The 16,994-nt window shown below is 42.6% G+C and overlaps 1 protein-coding gene across 1 annotated transcript in view; it reads left to right on the forward strand.

Annotated features, from left to right (window-relative positions):
• The window catches only part of LOC146476450 (uncharacterized), a 118,180-nt gene that overhangs the window by 12,149 nt on the left and 89,037 nt on the right, over nt 1-16,994 (forward strand). The window contains exons 11-29 of the mRNA XM_085114310.1: nt 1,266-1,310; nt 1,953-2,579; nt 2,806-2,835; nt 2,919-3,557; nt 4,248-4,277; nt 5,180-5,746; nt 6,066-6,095; nt 6,509-7,144; nt 7,657-7,710; nt 8,267-8,809; nt 9,244-9,906; nt 10,311-10,358; nt 10,931-11,234; nt 11,970-12,226; nt 13,106-13,120; nt 13,236-13,871; nt 14,342-14,395; nt 14,606-15,160; nt 15,965-16,633. Of these exons, the coding sequence (XP_084970436.1) occupies nt 1,266-1,310; nt 1,953-2,579; nt 2,806-2,835; nt 2,919-3,557; nt 4,248-4,277; nt 5,180-5,746; nt 6,066-6,095; nt 6,509-7,144; nt 7,657-7,710; nt 8,267-8,809; nt 9,244-9,906; nt 10,311-10,358; nt 10,931-11,234; nt 11,970-12,226; nt 13,106-13,120; nt 13,236-13,871; nt 14,342-14,395; nt 14,606-15,160; nt 15,965-16,633 (6,402 nt within the window). The remainder of the gene's footprint in view (nt 1-1,265; nt 1,311-1,952; nt 2,580-2,805; nt 2,836-2,918; nt 3,558-4,247; nt 4,278-5,179; nt 5,747-6,065; nt 6,096-6,508; nt 7,145-7,656; nt 7,711-8,266; nt 8,810-9,243; nt 9,907-10,310; nt 10,359-10,930; nt 11,235-11,969; nt 12,227-13,105; nt 13,121-13,235; nt 13,872-14,341; nt 14,396-14,605; nt 15,161-15,964; nt 16,634-16,994) is intronic.

Consider the following 16,994-nt stretch of genomic DNA (forward strand, 5'->3'; position numbering starts at 1 on the left):
GGTTGTGTTCTTACGAGGAACACAATACGTTTCAAGCGCCGTTAAAATACCTGCAACAGTCCTTTCCGTGATATTTACGGGAATGTTTGGTAGGGTTTTGAGCACCCGTCTTGCTTTGATCCCGAGAATACTTTGGATAGTTGCTATCTGTATGGCATCGTCCTTTTCGTGAAGGCCACTCGATATCCGATACAATTCCCACGCTTCCTTCCATTCCTTCCACACATCTGCGAGATTGAGACTATCAATATCCAATTCTGAGGGAGGTTTGATACGTTCCATGTCGGAGTTGGGAGTCAGAGAGGTTTCTTTTAAAGAGATCCTGGTACCATGTTATGAGTACGAGAAAATACACATCCACAAGCTTCAACTTCAAGAGCTTTATTGCAGTACTTTTACTCCACACGTGATCCTTAAGATCACATTACAATACCTTGCACAGGACAACCAACTTATCATAACATTAACTAAGGTGATTTAGATGTTTCTTGACTCTCAGTTTAAAACTAGTGAGAGAATGATCGTGACGTAAGTTACGAGGAAGAGTGTTCCAGGATTTGGCGCATTGTACTTAAAAGATGTTTGAAATTTAGTAGTCTTGGCAAGAGGCAAGTGAAGTGATCGTTTTCTCTCGCTATTAATAATCAAAGGCACTGGTCATAAAGCCCAACAAAGCTCCGCGCGACTTGTTTTTGTTGTCGTTGTTCATTGTCGTTTTTGGCCTTCAACGTGTACAAACCCAAAAACTATGGAGACTTTATTGGAAACCATAAAATAGATGGACGTCCACAAAGACGTTGAACTGGGAATTGCGTGGACAGGACACGAGCTCCTGCTAAATGTAAGGCGCCTATCCAAGGAACTTCAAATATAGCATAATATAAACAATGAGAAAATGTAAAATAAGAAGAGATTGTAAAAACTGGTGAAAAAGGCAAATAATTTCGGTAACAAAGACACATGAACAAGGGACCACGTACACAACTGAGTAAGGAGCTGGGGCAAAGTGAACTACTATGAAGAACCATTTTACATACAGTGTTCAGGGAGATTTTGTCTGCGATTAGAGTTTTGGTTTTGCAACTAAAATTAAGGGTCTTAGCAAACTGGCCATTAGTATTGGGGACGTAAAACAAAAGATTGTAAAGTTTTGTTCTAGGATAGTTTCCCCACTTCTCTTCACGGAGGTTGACACGTTTGTAATTTTATGCATGGACGGAAGAAGTGTACTGAGAAATGACCCGCGTGTGCTTGTTTGTTTATAGAAACTCCTACACGTCCAGTAAAGACAACTCCAACACAAAAGCTAGGTAAGAAATTGTGGTATTTTACATCAAGTTTCTTTCACATGTTATCACTAGCACTGTGCAGGAGGATGATGAATAGCACCTGGTGCCATAAGTGAAGAATTTCAGACATTGTCCGCCACAACTCTATGTATGTTCTTGGCATGCAACTGAATTAACCGCCAGAGGCTAGTGATCTGTTATAGTAAGACCGTGATTAAAAGTGGTTTCTACTGATAGACAACAATTAAACTCAATTTTTAAAGACACAATAAAAATGTCAGCAAGATGCAATATATTATTAAGCATGTCACGAGCTAGAAAGCGAGCAGTCTTTTTCTTTTCCTAAGTTCGATTCTTTAGCGCGCGGGGTATCTAGTGAGCGGCCAAGCCGCGAGCTGCGAGAAACGCGGGAGCGGAGGGTACTTTTTCCTCGCTTTCCCCAATCCCTCCTCATTCACTTTGCGCGCGCGATCTGAGGAAAAAATACCGCTGCGCGCAGTCTAATCACGAGCATTGCGAAATATCTAAGTTCCCAACACAAGTCGAACTCATAACCTTCCGTACGCCAAGTAGTTGCTCTAACAACTGAGGATGAACTTCAGGAAGAGTCCAGAGGTTATTTAGATGTAAAAACAAAATTAAACTGTATTTTCCTCTTCTCAGTTCCACCTCCAGCGATGGGCATCTACCCTTTGAACGGCATCGACCGTGGAAAGGACATTGGACCGTTTAAAAACCCAAGCGCCAAGCTTGTGAATGTGGTGTCGAAAAGTGGACCGGACGGGCTTCCGGCTGGCTCCTATCAACTACAAGGATTCGCTAACAGCTATATATACTTTCCTAATACGGGACGTCTGGATACACAGAACTCTATCACCATTCTTCTGTGGCTGATGCCGGAAAGCGCGGGACCCGTATTCCATTACATGCCGCGGGGTATCGGAGTCAACCTTCGGATGGTCAGCCGTAAGGTCATCCGCGCAGAGTTTGTCAGTCGCAATCGGAAAACGACCAAACGAATCGCGAGGAGGATTCGATCTCGGGTATGGAATTACATCGCGGCGACTTACGACTATAACACGGGTTTAGCGACGATGTGGTTGGATGCCATTCCTATAACCCAACGAAATATCGGAAGGATTCGACTCGCGACAAATTACCCGGCGGTATCTGGACGGAGACCCGGCGATCCCAGGCACTTCCGCGGCCGTATTTCTTGTCTTCAGATTTACAACCGTGCGCTGAATTCCTATCAGATAAGGAAACTGAAGAGGCTCTGTTTCCGTGCAAGTAAGCTGATTCCTGTTGTATAGTAATCTTTCTTAATAGCTGCCTAGTTGCGGTATTTATAGTAAGTCGGAAAATACATGAACCTGAACCCAAGACCCAGGAGGAACGCTCTATCAATTGAGCCATCGAGCTGAATACAGCTGTTTTTGTTTGTTTGTTTGTTTTTTGTGCTTGTGTTACAAAGAATTTTAATATTTTAACGGTCCTATTTCACTTTGCCTTTTAGAGCCAGTTACGCCATCGCCGACAGTGCCAAGTAAGTCTGATAATTGAATGCCATTAACTCTGAATTCAACTTACACATTTAACAAAACGCTATTTCAATTCGTTGTACAACAGGCCTGCCTCGTATCGTTGCTATATACCCATTGGACGAACGATACAAAGGACGTGATGCCAGCCCAAACCGAAACCCGACCGGTAGACTCATTGGCGTACGAACTGGGCCCGGACCCGATGGATGGCCGAACACAGCTACGGAGTTCTTCGGAAACAAGAACAGCTATATCGAGTTCCCTAATACAGGAAAGCTAGACACCAGGAATTCTATAACGGTACTGGCCTGGGTTCTACATTTAGGACTCGCAGGTCCCATCTTCAACTACAATATTGGCCCTCGATGGGGCGTTCATCTATGGATGACACGGCCGCGGCAGTTCTTTGTACGGTTTGTGAAACGCGGTGGCCGTTTTACCACGCCACTCGTCACCCATGGTAACAGCGTACGTTACCAGGCATGGAATTACGTAGGTGCAACTTATGATGGAAATACAGGCATGGCGACCCTCTGGATGAACAACAGACCAGTGGTTCGGACTAACATCGGCAGGATTCGTCTGGCTACCAATCATCCCATACGAATGGGTGCCAAGATCGGTGATCAACGTTACTTCCGGGGTAGGGTGTCTTGTGTACAGGTGTACAGCGTGGCACTGAACAGGAAGCAGATCATCCACGCTGCGAAGAGGTGTTTCAAGCGTGAGTCTGCCTTAATAATACCTGTTTTTGTTTTTTTTTTTTTGTCGTATGAACGAGATTGTCCAACTTAGAATTGAACGACCTGTAAATGCATATCACGGGTATCTTTGGGTCGTAACAATGGATCAGAGAATTAACTCTGTAGTGTATGTTAAAGTGAACCCATGATTTCCTACTGTGCATTAGCCCTAGTAAGGAAATGGGTGATCGTACGAGGCAAAGAAAAAGTATTTGACCTCGGCGGGAATTGAACCCACACTAACACGTTAACATACACTGCAAGGTTAATTCTCTGATCCATCATTTGTGTTCTTAGTGCTAGTGGTCCAATATTCATTTGTATCTTTGGGTAGCTTCGTGGCCGGGACGTTCCCTATCAGTGGAAAACAAGGAAGATAATGTCATGGTATTTGATGCCTGCAAATATTGATAACGACAAGTGAAAATAGTACAAATATTGAGATTAGCTTCTGCATTTGGGCTGAGAATGTTAATAAATTTACGTACATGGGAAATGACGACCTTGTTTGTCTAGCCTCCTTTTCATGTTACAATCTGGTTTTTTTTTAGCTTCATTTATCCTCCTTAGATCGGCGTTAAACTCCATACAATGATTCAAATTGATTGTGCTTTAATTGATCTGTTGGATAGAAAAGTAACTGAATTATGTGACAATTTTTCTTACTTTAGGACAACCTCCCCCAGCGCCACCAACACCAGGTATGAAACTTTATTGTTGCATTATTGTAGCTGTCATTACCATTATCAAAATTTCCAATCACTGGTTTTCATACATCGAACGTAATGAACAGCAGAGGACTTGTGATGCTGCTTGATGATACGCGAGCGGCATGTCATTACATTCAGTGGCAGTTTTCTAAACTTCGATAGTGCTTTCTTTCTTAGAGAACACGAGACAACCATAAATGTCAGGTTTTGAACATAGCAGAAAAAAAAAACATTTAAAAATAACCCAAGCATAGTGACACAACGATCCAAAGAAGATTTGAGTAGTACAAATACGCTTAATTTTTAAGAAACAAAAGTGAAGTACTTGGAGAATATAGGGCGCAGTCTCATTGCTTCTTGTGTATTTGTACTTCTCTAGCGTTTTTCTTAGGTTTCCACGGGAGAAAGTTTACTGTTTCGTTTACGAAATTTTCGAAGATTTGAAACCGATTGTTCTACAACGCGTTCCTTTTGGTGGTATCCTGAATTCGATCTGACGAATCATAGCTGGTACACGTCTACTTCGTTAAGGATCGATAGCTGTGTTCTAAATTGCCAGAGAGATGTTTTCTTAGGTTGGCATAGTCAGGTTTCTTATTATCACAACACTGAAATGCTTACTAGAATCTAAAAAAATGAAATTATGGTTAAGTAGGAGCGTTTGAAACTTCATCTACCTTTCTCACTTAAATAAATATTATTACTATCGTTACTTTGATAATAGCTTCAGTAGGGTGTAGTTACACAAAGTTGTGTATCGGGAAGTGAATAAGACTGAGTGACGGTGTGGGTATGGTTTGCTATTCAGGCAAGTGCTTTGCGCAAATGCATAGAAGGATTCATGGTCAGAATAGCGATTTCCATATAAACCTTTTTATCCTTTGTTGTTCCAGTGTGCAAAACCGTGGTAGACTTAGGCTTTCTGATCGATGGATCTGGAAGCATCGAATACCACGGTCGCGGCAACTTCAGGCTGATGCTTAACTTCATCAAGTCCATCGTTGTCACGCTACCCATTTCAAGAACCCAGTCACGCGTCGGTGCCGTTCTCTTCTCCACGAATCCAATACCTCTATTTAGATTTGGTCAGCTCAACACAATAACGCACGTCACGCAAGCTATTGACAGCATCCGTTACCCGCGTGGCAGCACCTACATCGGCAAGGCGTTGGCCTACACCAGGAGGTACCTATTCAGCGGACCAAGGCGCCGTAACCGCAAGCGTATTCTTATCATGCTCACAGACGGCATATCGCAGGATCGCGTAGGACGGCAAGCGGCACTGTTGAAGGCAAGAGGCGTTGAGGTGTTCGCCGTTGGTATTGGAAGAGCACTGAAAAGACGTCAGCTGTTGCAGATTGCAAAAGACAGTCGACATGTGTCTGTTGTATCTTTCAGAGGACTGGCTACTTTGTCTAAGGCGATAAGGTCAAAAATCTGCCAGATTATCACTCCTACAGGTTAGTGCATTGTGAAACTGAATTGATGGAAATTCTGTCCCCTAGTCTACGTCGCACACTTCTTCTCGTTATTTTGTATCGTATGCCAACACAAAGAGAAAAAGCACGCATAATAAAACCGATTTACAGTCAAATACTTTAAAAGCTAGTCTAAAGGACACGGGATTCTTTGCTATCGTCTTTATTCTTCCCTGTTTTAATTAATTAATTCAATTTTTTTTCTTCGCTTTTTTTTTCTGTGAGGGGAGAGGGGAAGTGAGTAGAACGGACTACAATAAGTTTACATTCAAGGCATTGTTCTCTTCATCTTCCTTTTCAGTTTCACCTGTTCACCCTACACCAACAAGAGGTACGTCTGTCTCTGTTATGTTCGTTTGTTACGACCGCTAATGTTCTGAAACACTTCAATATTTGATCTATTTTCGGATTAAAAAATATATACAGATGATATACTTACTCTCAAACCCAACAACCCCACACCTTTCAAGCTACAATTTCATATAACATTTTAGACGAGTGCACCACAGAACACAGTTTTTTTTTTTTGTCGTGAAGAAGAAACAAGGAGGATTTCTCAGTGTTTCAGTAAGTGTCCCAATGACATTTTCACCCCGTTGTCTGAATGAAGCTTTCCCACGGATAACAGCTACATGATGTCTTGATCATTTCATACTACAAAACAGGTACAAGCATAGGTGGTCTGAATCTCGGAGACTAGCTCTGTCTCCCAGTCTAATTGTAACCACATGCTGTCTTTTGCAGTTCCCCTCCCGAGAACTCTAGCTGTTTATGCATTGGACCGAGTACGGCGAGGAAAAGACATTAGCCGAAGTAGAAACCCCACGGCAACTCTAATGGGCGTAGGTTCTGGCCCAGGTCCAGATGGCCGACGGGACGGATCTTTACGGTTCTATGGGCGAAGAAACAGCTATGTAGAAATCCCTAACACTGGGCGGTTAGACGCCAGATACTCCATTACTATTCTTATTTGGGTCTACCACGAGGGTGTATCAGGCCCTATCTTCAATTACAACCCAAGGGGCTTTGGTGTCCATTTATGGATGACAGGACGGCGTGAGCTTTTTGTGCGTTTTGTAAGACGCTCAAAGGGTTTCACAACAGCAATTAAAAGCCGACGGATCAAATACAAGGCATGGAACTACGTGGGTGCAACGTATGACGAAAGAACAGGCATAGCAACACTGTACATTAATTCGAGGCGAGTTGTCTACAGGAGAATAGGCAGAATACAGTTGTCTACAAATTATCCCATAAGGCTCGGCGCTCGTGTGGGTGACAGGCGTTACTTCCGTGGGCGACTCTTTTGCGCACAGATCTATAGTGTGGCACTCAACCGGAAACAAGTTAACGCGGCTAAGCGGAGGTGCTTTTTACCTGGTAAGTGTCTTCTTTCGATATCCAAATGCATCTCTCCCAGCTAACCTGCGGTATAAATTGTAGTCAAAATTTCTCTAAAACAGTTATTTTATAGCAGTGTATATTTAAATCTTTTTTTTTTTTTTGGTTTATCTACTAGCGTACAAGTGCAAAATTCTAATCATTGATTGTCGGGTTTTATGTGCGTACCTTTGTTGCTGGTAGAACTACTTTTTTGATCGTAATCAACAAAAAAGTGAAGAGATTTCTTGTCTGTAGTCATTTGTCTTGTATTTAGTCCTTCTGTTTGTAAGAAGACGTTTGTTTGTTTGTTTGTTTGTTTGTTTTGGGATCCAATTTGCACTGTTTTGGAATTCGGTGCTGCTATCCTGCCTGCCTAAAAATAAGAACACTGAAGGCCGCATTTTTCGTAGGTAATTTAATGACGATCATTACTCGTAAGATTATCAGCAAAGCATCAGTTTCAATTTGAAGTATTGTTTTTCAACTTTGAATGATGTTCTCGCTTGCAGTTCCACCGCCACCTCCGGTACCACCCACTCCTGCCCCGACACCTCCTCCAAGAGGTAAGACTGTCTTTTTAGCTTATCTTTAGCAATTGTCCCCTCTTCAGTCTGGTGAATGCTGGGATTCTTATTTGTGAGGAAGGAAATCAATAACAGTAAATAAATATTGATTGTGATCCGATCATAAAAACATGTATTTGCAGCCGAAAGACGGGAAAAGCTCGGTTACCTTACCTTGCCGATTATCTTACCTTCTTTTAAAAGTACTCGAATGTACACACCCCTTAGACAATTTAATACCTTGCACGCTAAACAATAGCCTGCGAACGCAGACGTATTTCCGGCTGTCGCGTCTCTCCAGCGGAGAGAAGCGACAGCTGGCAATACGTCTGCGTTCGCAGGCTAGCTGAACAAGTTCAATATAAAGAAATTGACAATAAGAGCAAAAAAGAAAGAAAGTACCGACGCAAATTCCAGGAAACGTTTGCCAGTTTGTACAGCAGCTTAGCTTTATGCATGTTGAGAACAAATTAGCCAGAGTAACGGTTGTATGGCGTGACTTTGCTGGTGTTCTGATGTTGGTGAAAACTCATTTGTTATTTGCAACATGATTTAGTTTGCAGAGCACGAATCGATCTTGGTTTCCTCGTCGACGCGTCGCTCAGCAAATTCAGTTCCCGTGTTATTCTACAGTACATCAAGGAAACCGTCAGGCGTTTTAAAATCTCCAGCACAGGGGTAAGAATCGGTATCGTGACATACACATCGAGACCCACACTTGTCATGCGTTTTGGAAGAACCTACGCTCGACTACAAATCTACCGAGTAGTAAACCGTATCCGCCTTAGAGGCCGTGGCGGTAGATACCTAGGAAGGGCCCTGGCTTACACAGGACGATACCTCTTCATAGGCAAGCCACGCTGCGGAAGGAGGAAGGTCCTTATTGTCCTGACGACGGGAGAGTCACGTGATAGAATAAGACTTCCTGCATTGCGTTTATTTGCCTCCGGCGTTGAAATATACGCGATTGGTATTGGAAGAGTGAGAAGACGATCACTGCTGCAGATTGCTGCGGCGTCTACACACGTGTTTAATGTCGGCGCAAGACGACTGGTGTCGATTACTCGGACAATCAAGGACAGGATTTGTAGTTCACCTGGTAAATATGTTATTTTGTTTATGAAACAATAACCACCAATTGGTAAAACGAAACTTAATTACTTAAAAAGGTTTACTTCTGTTAAATACATACATCTGTAACCTCTTGTCCAGCTGCAAAAACAGCACAAATGGCACTTATTATAAACAGATAAAACAGTTTAAGGAACATGTCTAGGATCGATGCTTCTCATTTGAGTGATCGTCTAGTATAGCGGAATATAGTACACTGCATCAGAATCCTAGTTTGACCTCGTCCGAAGTTGATTTTTAACGAAACTGTATCAGAAAGGGAAACAGACACTTTCCAAAGAGAACACGTTTCAATGCCCCACTGTACTTATCTCACCTTTAATGAGTCCATCCTTCATTCCCAGTAACCTTATCTTCTAATGAGTCACCTCATCTTCTAATGAGTCTACCATTTATTCGCAGTTATCATATCACGTCGAGCCGTTGCAGTCTATCCATTCTCAAGTGCATCACGTGGAAGTGACGGCAGCAAGTTTAAGAATCCAACAGCCAGACTAGTTGGCCTCTCTCTTGTTCGAGGCCCCGACGGACATCCACAGGGAGCTTACTATTTCCCAGGTAGACGTAGACGAGGGGGAAGAGGGAGCTATGCTTTGATCCCAAACAATGGCTGTCTTGACACCCGCTACTCCATAACAATCATCGCCTGGGTGTACCCGGAAAAGCCCGGGCCCATTCTACACTTCAATCCCAAGGGTTGGGGACTGCATTTGTGGTTGACACGCCCCAACGAGCTCTACTTCCGGTTGATGCCGAGGCAAGGCTCGCGCCGGAAAGTGAAGCCACTGACCAGTAAAAGTATTAAACCTTACAAGTGGAACTACGTCAGCGCCACATACGACCACAGGACAGGACTTGCCACTCTTTGGGTGAACGGACTTCCGGTCTCTCAAAGAAATGTTGGGAGATTCGCTCTGGGCCTGGCTACTAATTATCCCGCTGTCGTGGGCCAGAGGCCAGGGGATGCTCGCGTGTTCCGTGGGCGTATAGCGTGTTTGCAAGTATATAACGTGGCTTTGTCGAGAGCTCAGATTGTCGCCAAGAAGACAAAGTGCTTCAGAACAGGTTAGAAAATGTACTCAACATAAATCTTTATAGACTATAATTGTAAATAATGACCGTAAAGATGAGTATCAATCCACTTATTCTTATGTCTTAAATTTGAGGGGAGGGGTGCGACGTGGTCGAGTGGTAAGGGGCGCGCGTGGAGTCGTAATCTGAAGGCCCCAGGTTCGAGTCCCCTCTCTGACCACCAGCTGGAATTGTTTCGGGGTAGTTCCCTGTTCAAATCCTCGGCTGCGCTTTGTAAATGGCCAACTGATAAGCCTCCCTGCCAGTTGGGATTTTCAAAGACTTTCTGTTCTGTTTAAACTATTTGTTTGCCGGATTACACGGCCCCACAAGCTTTCAGCTTTAAATATAACCGTGTATAAATTAATTAATTAATTAATTAATTAATTAAATTGCAGTTCCCATCTCGCCGACACCAACATCAATCCCACACACGCCACGACCAGGTATGTTGAACAGTTTACCCAGCAGCTGTGTTTCTACTTTACACTTTTACTTTTACACTTCTAAGCAGACAAGTGACCTGTTATAAAGAAAATCATCGACTTTGGAATGTTGTCTTGATAATTCACCGAGAGCAGCTTTAGAATCAGATAATAATATCCTTTTATGGTATTCTCACTGAAAGTATATAGAAAACTTGAAACCAAGGAAAATATCATAGCGAGAGGCATTTGAATTAAACAAGTCTTTTGTTGACATGATAGTTGCTGAAAAGAAAAGAAAGAAAAAGAGCTTACGCGATCGGGAAATGATTGCCAACTTAGAATCAATAATTGCCCATTCATCCACCCTTTGCCCAAGCTAAGTAGACATTGGCGTCTGAGGCACATTGAATAATAAACTATCGCTTTGCTATATTAGTTTTTTCAGTCTGGGATTACGAAATCTAACAAACAAATCTAACCTCGTTATTTTACTCCATGCCTTTCTCCTTTAATCACGCAAATATTAAACACATTTTTTTTCATTAGACGGATCTATTTATCCACATACTTTCTCTTGTTAATGTCTTCAGGTTGTGCAGTTGCCTTGGATTTGGGTTTTCTCATTGACGGATCTTCCAGTATTGAGCGATACGGCCGTGGAAACTTCGCCAGGCTGTTGAACTTCGTCAAGTCCCTGGTCAGCTTCTTCCCGATCTCCCGCCGTGAAACCCACGTCGGTGTCATCCTGTACACGCACCGGGCCATACCTATATTCAACTTCAACCGATATTACACCAGAGCGGCCATCTTGCGGAGTATCGACAACCTGAGATATCCACGAGGAGGAACTAGGATTGGAAAGGCTTTGTCATTTGCCCAGCGGTACCTCTACAGGTAATGACGCTCACTACCTTCCAAAAGAATATATTAGGTAAACAGACTCCGAGCTAAAACAAGAAAAGATAAGGGAAAGATTTACAGGCGTGATTGTAAATTCACCTATCCCGGCGACGTAATAAATAAATAAATAAATAAAAAAACACTTGCCAGTTTTACGACTAACAAGCCTCTTGCCCAGGATGGAATTTGAATTAAGAAATGTAGGTTTTTATAGAGGAAAATCAACCCTCGGAGCAATTCGAAAGCGAATAGCATACTCAAGCCACTCGAGCCTTGTAAGGATTCTTGGCATCAAAGTACCACTACGATAATCACATGTGACTGCCAACAGGTAAAAAAATGTCTTTTGAACATGTTTTAAGGACGTATTAGGCACAAACGTGGTCAGAGATGAGGGCTTTGATTACTGCTCAACAGCATTCGTTACAGCTCAAATGTACAGCATAACTTAAAAAGTATCACATGAAAAGTTCTTTCCTATAATTGGCGTTTTAATGGTCACGCCTTAGGATTTCAGCCCCAGATCTAAAACTAAGTTAAAGCCACCTGGTACAGAACAAGAAAGAGCAACAGAGGAAGATGCCGCTCTGTAGATTTCATTTGAATTGTCACACTTCAGGATTCATCCACTAACTGTCAACTTCAGGACTTCATGAACGGATGGACATAAACATTTTAATCATATGACATGACCAACAGGGTTAAGGAAATTGCTCATCTTTTTCACAGGGGGAGAGCAGCATCTGGTCGCAAGAGGGTGGCTGTGGTCCTCACCGATGGCATATCCCAGGATAGTGTCAGGAGGCCAGCTCGTCGTCTTCGTGCTACTGGCTGTGAGGTGTTCGTGCTAGGAATTGGACGAGGATACAGGAAATCTCAGCTGAGGCAAATAGCCACCGATAGCAGTCATGTATTTACAGTATCGTTCAAATCGCTTGGACAAGTTATACAGCAAATTAAAACCAAGGCCTGTCAGCGGATACCAAGTAAGTTCACCAGTCCTGACGCCCACTTTATCCACAGGTCAGGACATCTTACTATGCAGGGATTGGGTTCCATCGCTTCCGTACCTAAACTAGCATAATAAATTGAAAGAATATTAATAAATGAAGAACAATTGTTGTTGTTTTTTTAAATAATATATGATCCTCCAAAAGATTCTGATCCTAAAGGTTACTGCACACCCGCAACTCGCTAATATCGAGCACGCTAAATCGTGTACTAAATGCACCGATATGCGACATTCGAAAAACAATGGAGTACACGTTAGGTTTCTTTTGGAGAGGTTAGCACGCAAAGGCTTAGCGTGTATTATATCACGCTTACTAGAGTGTGTGAACGATGCAGCAGTCTTAGCGCGCGTCAGGCCCTGCTAGAAGACACTGTACTGTAGTCAGTGAAAGGTTGCCAAGACTTTAATTGCTGTTGGCATGAGTCATCTAACGATTAGTTAATTACTCTGGCGGACTCAAACCTGCGATCTAAAACGGAATTCTGACTGAAGGCAAGGTATTATTATTTAAAATGAAGTTAATTATGGTGCGAACGAAATGGACGAAAATTGTACCGAGAAAGATATTTCAAAATCGGATCAAAATTTCATTGAGTAGGAAAGTCAGCGGTCATTCAGCTGCCTCCAGTATGTTAAACTTTAAATACCTTGGCTAGTTAGTTTACATTATTACTAAATAAACGATTATACTCACTGTCCAATTTGAAAATAAATGAATGACTCTTGAATTGGACTGTGGGCTGGACCATGTACTCTCCATTTTGAGAAATAATTGACAGCTGTATGTATGGGATTTTCCATGAAAAGCATAAAATTGTATTAACTAAGCTTGTTTTCTAAATTACTTTTTCAGCACCATCACCAAGAGGTAGGTGGAATTTGTTTCGTTAGTCTCGTTCGTCATCACCCACAACAAAGTTATTGTGCGCTATACCATTTGAAGCATGTAAATGTAAGGATTTTTATTTTCTTTTTTAAAACAGTACCTCTACCCAGGACCTTGGCCGTGTACCCGCTGGATCGTCCACGACGTGGACGAGACATCAGTCGAAAAAAGAACCCAACCGCAAGAGTTGTAGGCGTAAGATACGGCCTAGGACCTGACGGTCGCCGAGATGGTTCCAGCATATTCTACGGAAAACGTACCAGCTATGTGGAAATCCCCAACACGGGGCGCTTAGACGCGAGATACTCTATTACAATCTTGATCTGGGTGTATCACGAAGGACGAGCAGGGCCTATTGTCAACTACAACCCAAATGGATTCGGAGTGCACCTGTGGACGACTCGCCCGCGGGAACTTTTCGCGCGCTTTGTGCGCCGCGGTGGACAAATGACCACTCCTGTGAGAAGTACGCGTTTGAAGTACAAGGCTTGGAATTACGTGGGAACCACGTATGATGAGCGAACTGGCATCGCTACACTGTGGGTGAATTCACAGCCAGTGGCAAGACGTCGTCTGGGTAGAATACGCCTATCCACAAAGTATCCCATTCGAATGGGTGCTACCAAGAGAAGTCGTACCTATTTCCGAGGAAGACTTTTCTGTTTGCAGCTCTATAGTGTTGCCTTAAACAGAAAACAGATCTTTGAAGCCAAAAGAAAGTGTTTCCTGCCAGGTACGTTAGGGATATGATAACAAGAGCGCTGTGGTCAAGAGAATTGAATCATTTGTAGTTAAGAGTGTGGTGATGTCCATTTGCGGTTAACAAAAGCTATTCAATGGAGTTTCAATGGGATTTCTACCCGACTATTTGCTAAAAAGCAACTGAGCCATGAAATCGCTGGATTAAGAGATCGCCTTCACTTCTCTTTTTTAAAATCAGAGATAAGGAGTCACATGAATCTTGCTCTTGGATGTCTCAGTATATTTTACCAAAACAAAAATCAATCTGCATCCTGTGTAAGAAAGTAAGCGCTTGGGAATGATAGTACGGAGACGGAATAGAAAGGCAGAGACTATTTCTCTAATTGTATCGGTTCGTTTCTCTTTTCGAGTGTGTTGTCACATTTCTGATCATGAGACCAGGTAGGAACTCTTCCGGTAAATAAAAATAATAATGATAAAACGAATTGTTTTGTCTTAAAGGACCAACGCCAACCAGACCACCAAAGCCTCCTTCACCATCTTCACCTCCAAGAAGTGAGTATATATAAATTTATTTGATCTATTTGTTTACTGCATAGAATTTGTCTACAAATCAGTATAGGTTTCTTTCAACTTGTCACAGTTGTCGGACAACAAAGGCATGTTGAAATTTTAGGGCGTAAGTCTTGTTGTTCCAGAAGAATTTTTGTAGATCCTTAAAGTACTAAAAATGACACAAAGATTTTCCTGTTTCTATACCACCAGTCTGCAGAGCTCGCATCGATCTTGGCTTTCTCATCGATGGATCCAGACAGGTCGGCAGAGCCAAGTTCGTACGCATCGTCAAATACGTAAAGGAAACCGTGAGACGCTTCGACGTTCAGAGAACGAAAACAAGAATTGGTTTGGTTCTATTCGCTTCAAGACAACAACTCGTGTTTGGCTTCCGTCGGTCTCCCAGTCGAGCACAGGTCTATCGTGAACTCGGAAGGTTAAGACTGCTCCGTGGAAGAAGAAGAAGAAGAAGAACAGCCCAGGCCCTGTTGTATGTTAAGAGATACCTCTTCCGCGGCAAGCCTAGATGTGGACGAAGGAGGGTGCTTATCCTTATTACCACCGGTACGTCACGTGATAATGTGATCAGGCCTGCTCGGATCTTGCATGGTTTGGGAGTGGAGGTGTATACAGTAGGCGTTGGTCGTGTCAGTGTCAGCTATTTGAGAAAGATCGCTACAGATAGATATCACGTGTTTGCTGTAAGCGCCCGTCGTTTGATAACCATAGTGAGGACTGTCAAGGACAGGATGTGCCATTCTCCAGGTTAGTCACTCGAGATTCTCTTTATGTAAAACTGTGTACGGTTTTCCTTGAAAGAGTTAGGTTTCTGTCAGCAGTTTCTCTATGGAAAGCCGAAGAAGTCGTTCATGCTACTTGCAGATTTCTAGCACTTTCCTACACTTTTACTTCGGTGGATCAATACTACCACTCTTTATCAGTTGATACAATAAATGATTTTATCAAACAAATGCCTAATCATTCGTGAAAACGTTATGGTCGTTTTCTTGACATAACAGCTTACCATATGAACAGTATAGCTTGAAAACGACACCTAATTTTAGCTGTTAAAAAACAAGCTCGTTGACCCCGTTTTTTTATTATAGAACTGGGATTACCAAGATCAAATACAACATTTTGCAAGTTCAAAGAATTGTAAGAAGGGGTTCAGAGCAACTTTAAATGTTTGAAGTTCGATTATCGAAAACATCGAACTCACCGAAAAAAATTAGGCAATCACTTCGTCGTTCTTATTTTCCCACACAAGAGACTGAACAAACCTGTAATTGCCAGGCTCCTTCACGTGAGATGTGCCCCTTTTTGCATAAATTGGTTGAAAGTAGATTCGAGCTAAATTCTGCTGTTGACCACCAGGAACACGGTACACAGCATTACCTTATAAACTCTAGTACGAGAACACCTCACATATAGAAATACAAGTATGGGGACTTTGTGTTTCCTCCTAGCGAAAAGTTCACCAATGTTACACAATCTTACTTTAGAATAAAAGGAAATACAACTTGTTCGCTGAGGGAACTTAAATATATCACGTGAATCCAATCTCTTTAGCGATTTTAACAAGAGGAGCGGTTGCCACCTATGCCTTCACCAGTGCAGTAAGAGGCGGAGACGTCAGTCAATACAAGAACCCACCGGCACGACTTGTAGGAGTTTCTTACATCAAAGGACCCGACGGACATCCCCAAGGGGCTTACTACTTCCCTGGGGTAACAAGAATAAGGGGAAGGAGACGACTAAGTTATGCTGTTATTCCCAACAACGGCTGTCTTGACGTTCGTTATTCATTGACGATGATATTTTGGGTGTTCCCTGAAGCTCCGGGGCCTTTAGTCCAGTTCAACCCGAAAGGATGGGGTGTCCATTTATGGATTACTCGCTTGAACCAACTTTACTTCCGGTTAATGCCACGTAGAAATTCGGGTCGCAGAGTAAAGGCACTGATTGGTCGCGGACTGAAACCGAGGACGTGGAACTACATCGCAGCTACTTATAACCACCGTACCGGCTTAGCGACGTTGTTTATAAATAGCTACCCAGTAGCGCAACGAAATGTTGGGAAGTTCAGAAATGGACTGGCCACTAATTACCCTATAATCATTGGCAAGAGACCAGGAAGTCGTCGCGTGTTTCGTGGACGACTCGCGTGTTTGCAGATCTTCAATGTGGCACTCGCGCGACCCCAGATCGTTGCACTGCAGAAGAAATGCTTCCGTCCGAGTAAGTGAATATTTAGTTATGATTATATTTAGTTATGGTTAGAATTTAGTTATGTTTATCTGTAATGCCGCGAAAACGCCATTAACTATGCCAAGTAGAGTACTTTAAAAACATTTAGGAAGACTTTCATAGATTCCTCGCTGTCTAGCTATTTTTGTGGAAAAAAAAAACTATATACAATACTTCCCTATACTATGGAACCTACGGTCAAATATTTAGGACAAAAGTGTACGAAATATACTTATAAACTTTATGTACATGTCTAGACTAAATAATTTTGCTTCAGGTGTTAGGCAAAGTGCTTACTGGATCAAAAGAGATTAAGGAAATCAGACGACTTTGGGAAAAATCATCTGTTCTG

This window comes from Pavona decussata, unplaced genomic scaffold (genome assembly GCF_977016875.1).
Source record: "Pavona decussata unplaced genomic scaffold, jaPavDecu1.1 SCAFFOLD_76, whole genome shotgun sequence".
Classification (NCBI taxonomy): domain Eukaryota; kingdom Metazoa; phylum Cnidaria; class Anthozoa; order Scleractinia; family Agariciidae; genus Pavona; species Pavona decussata.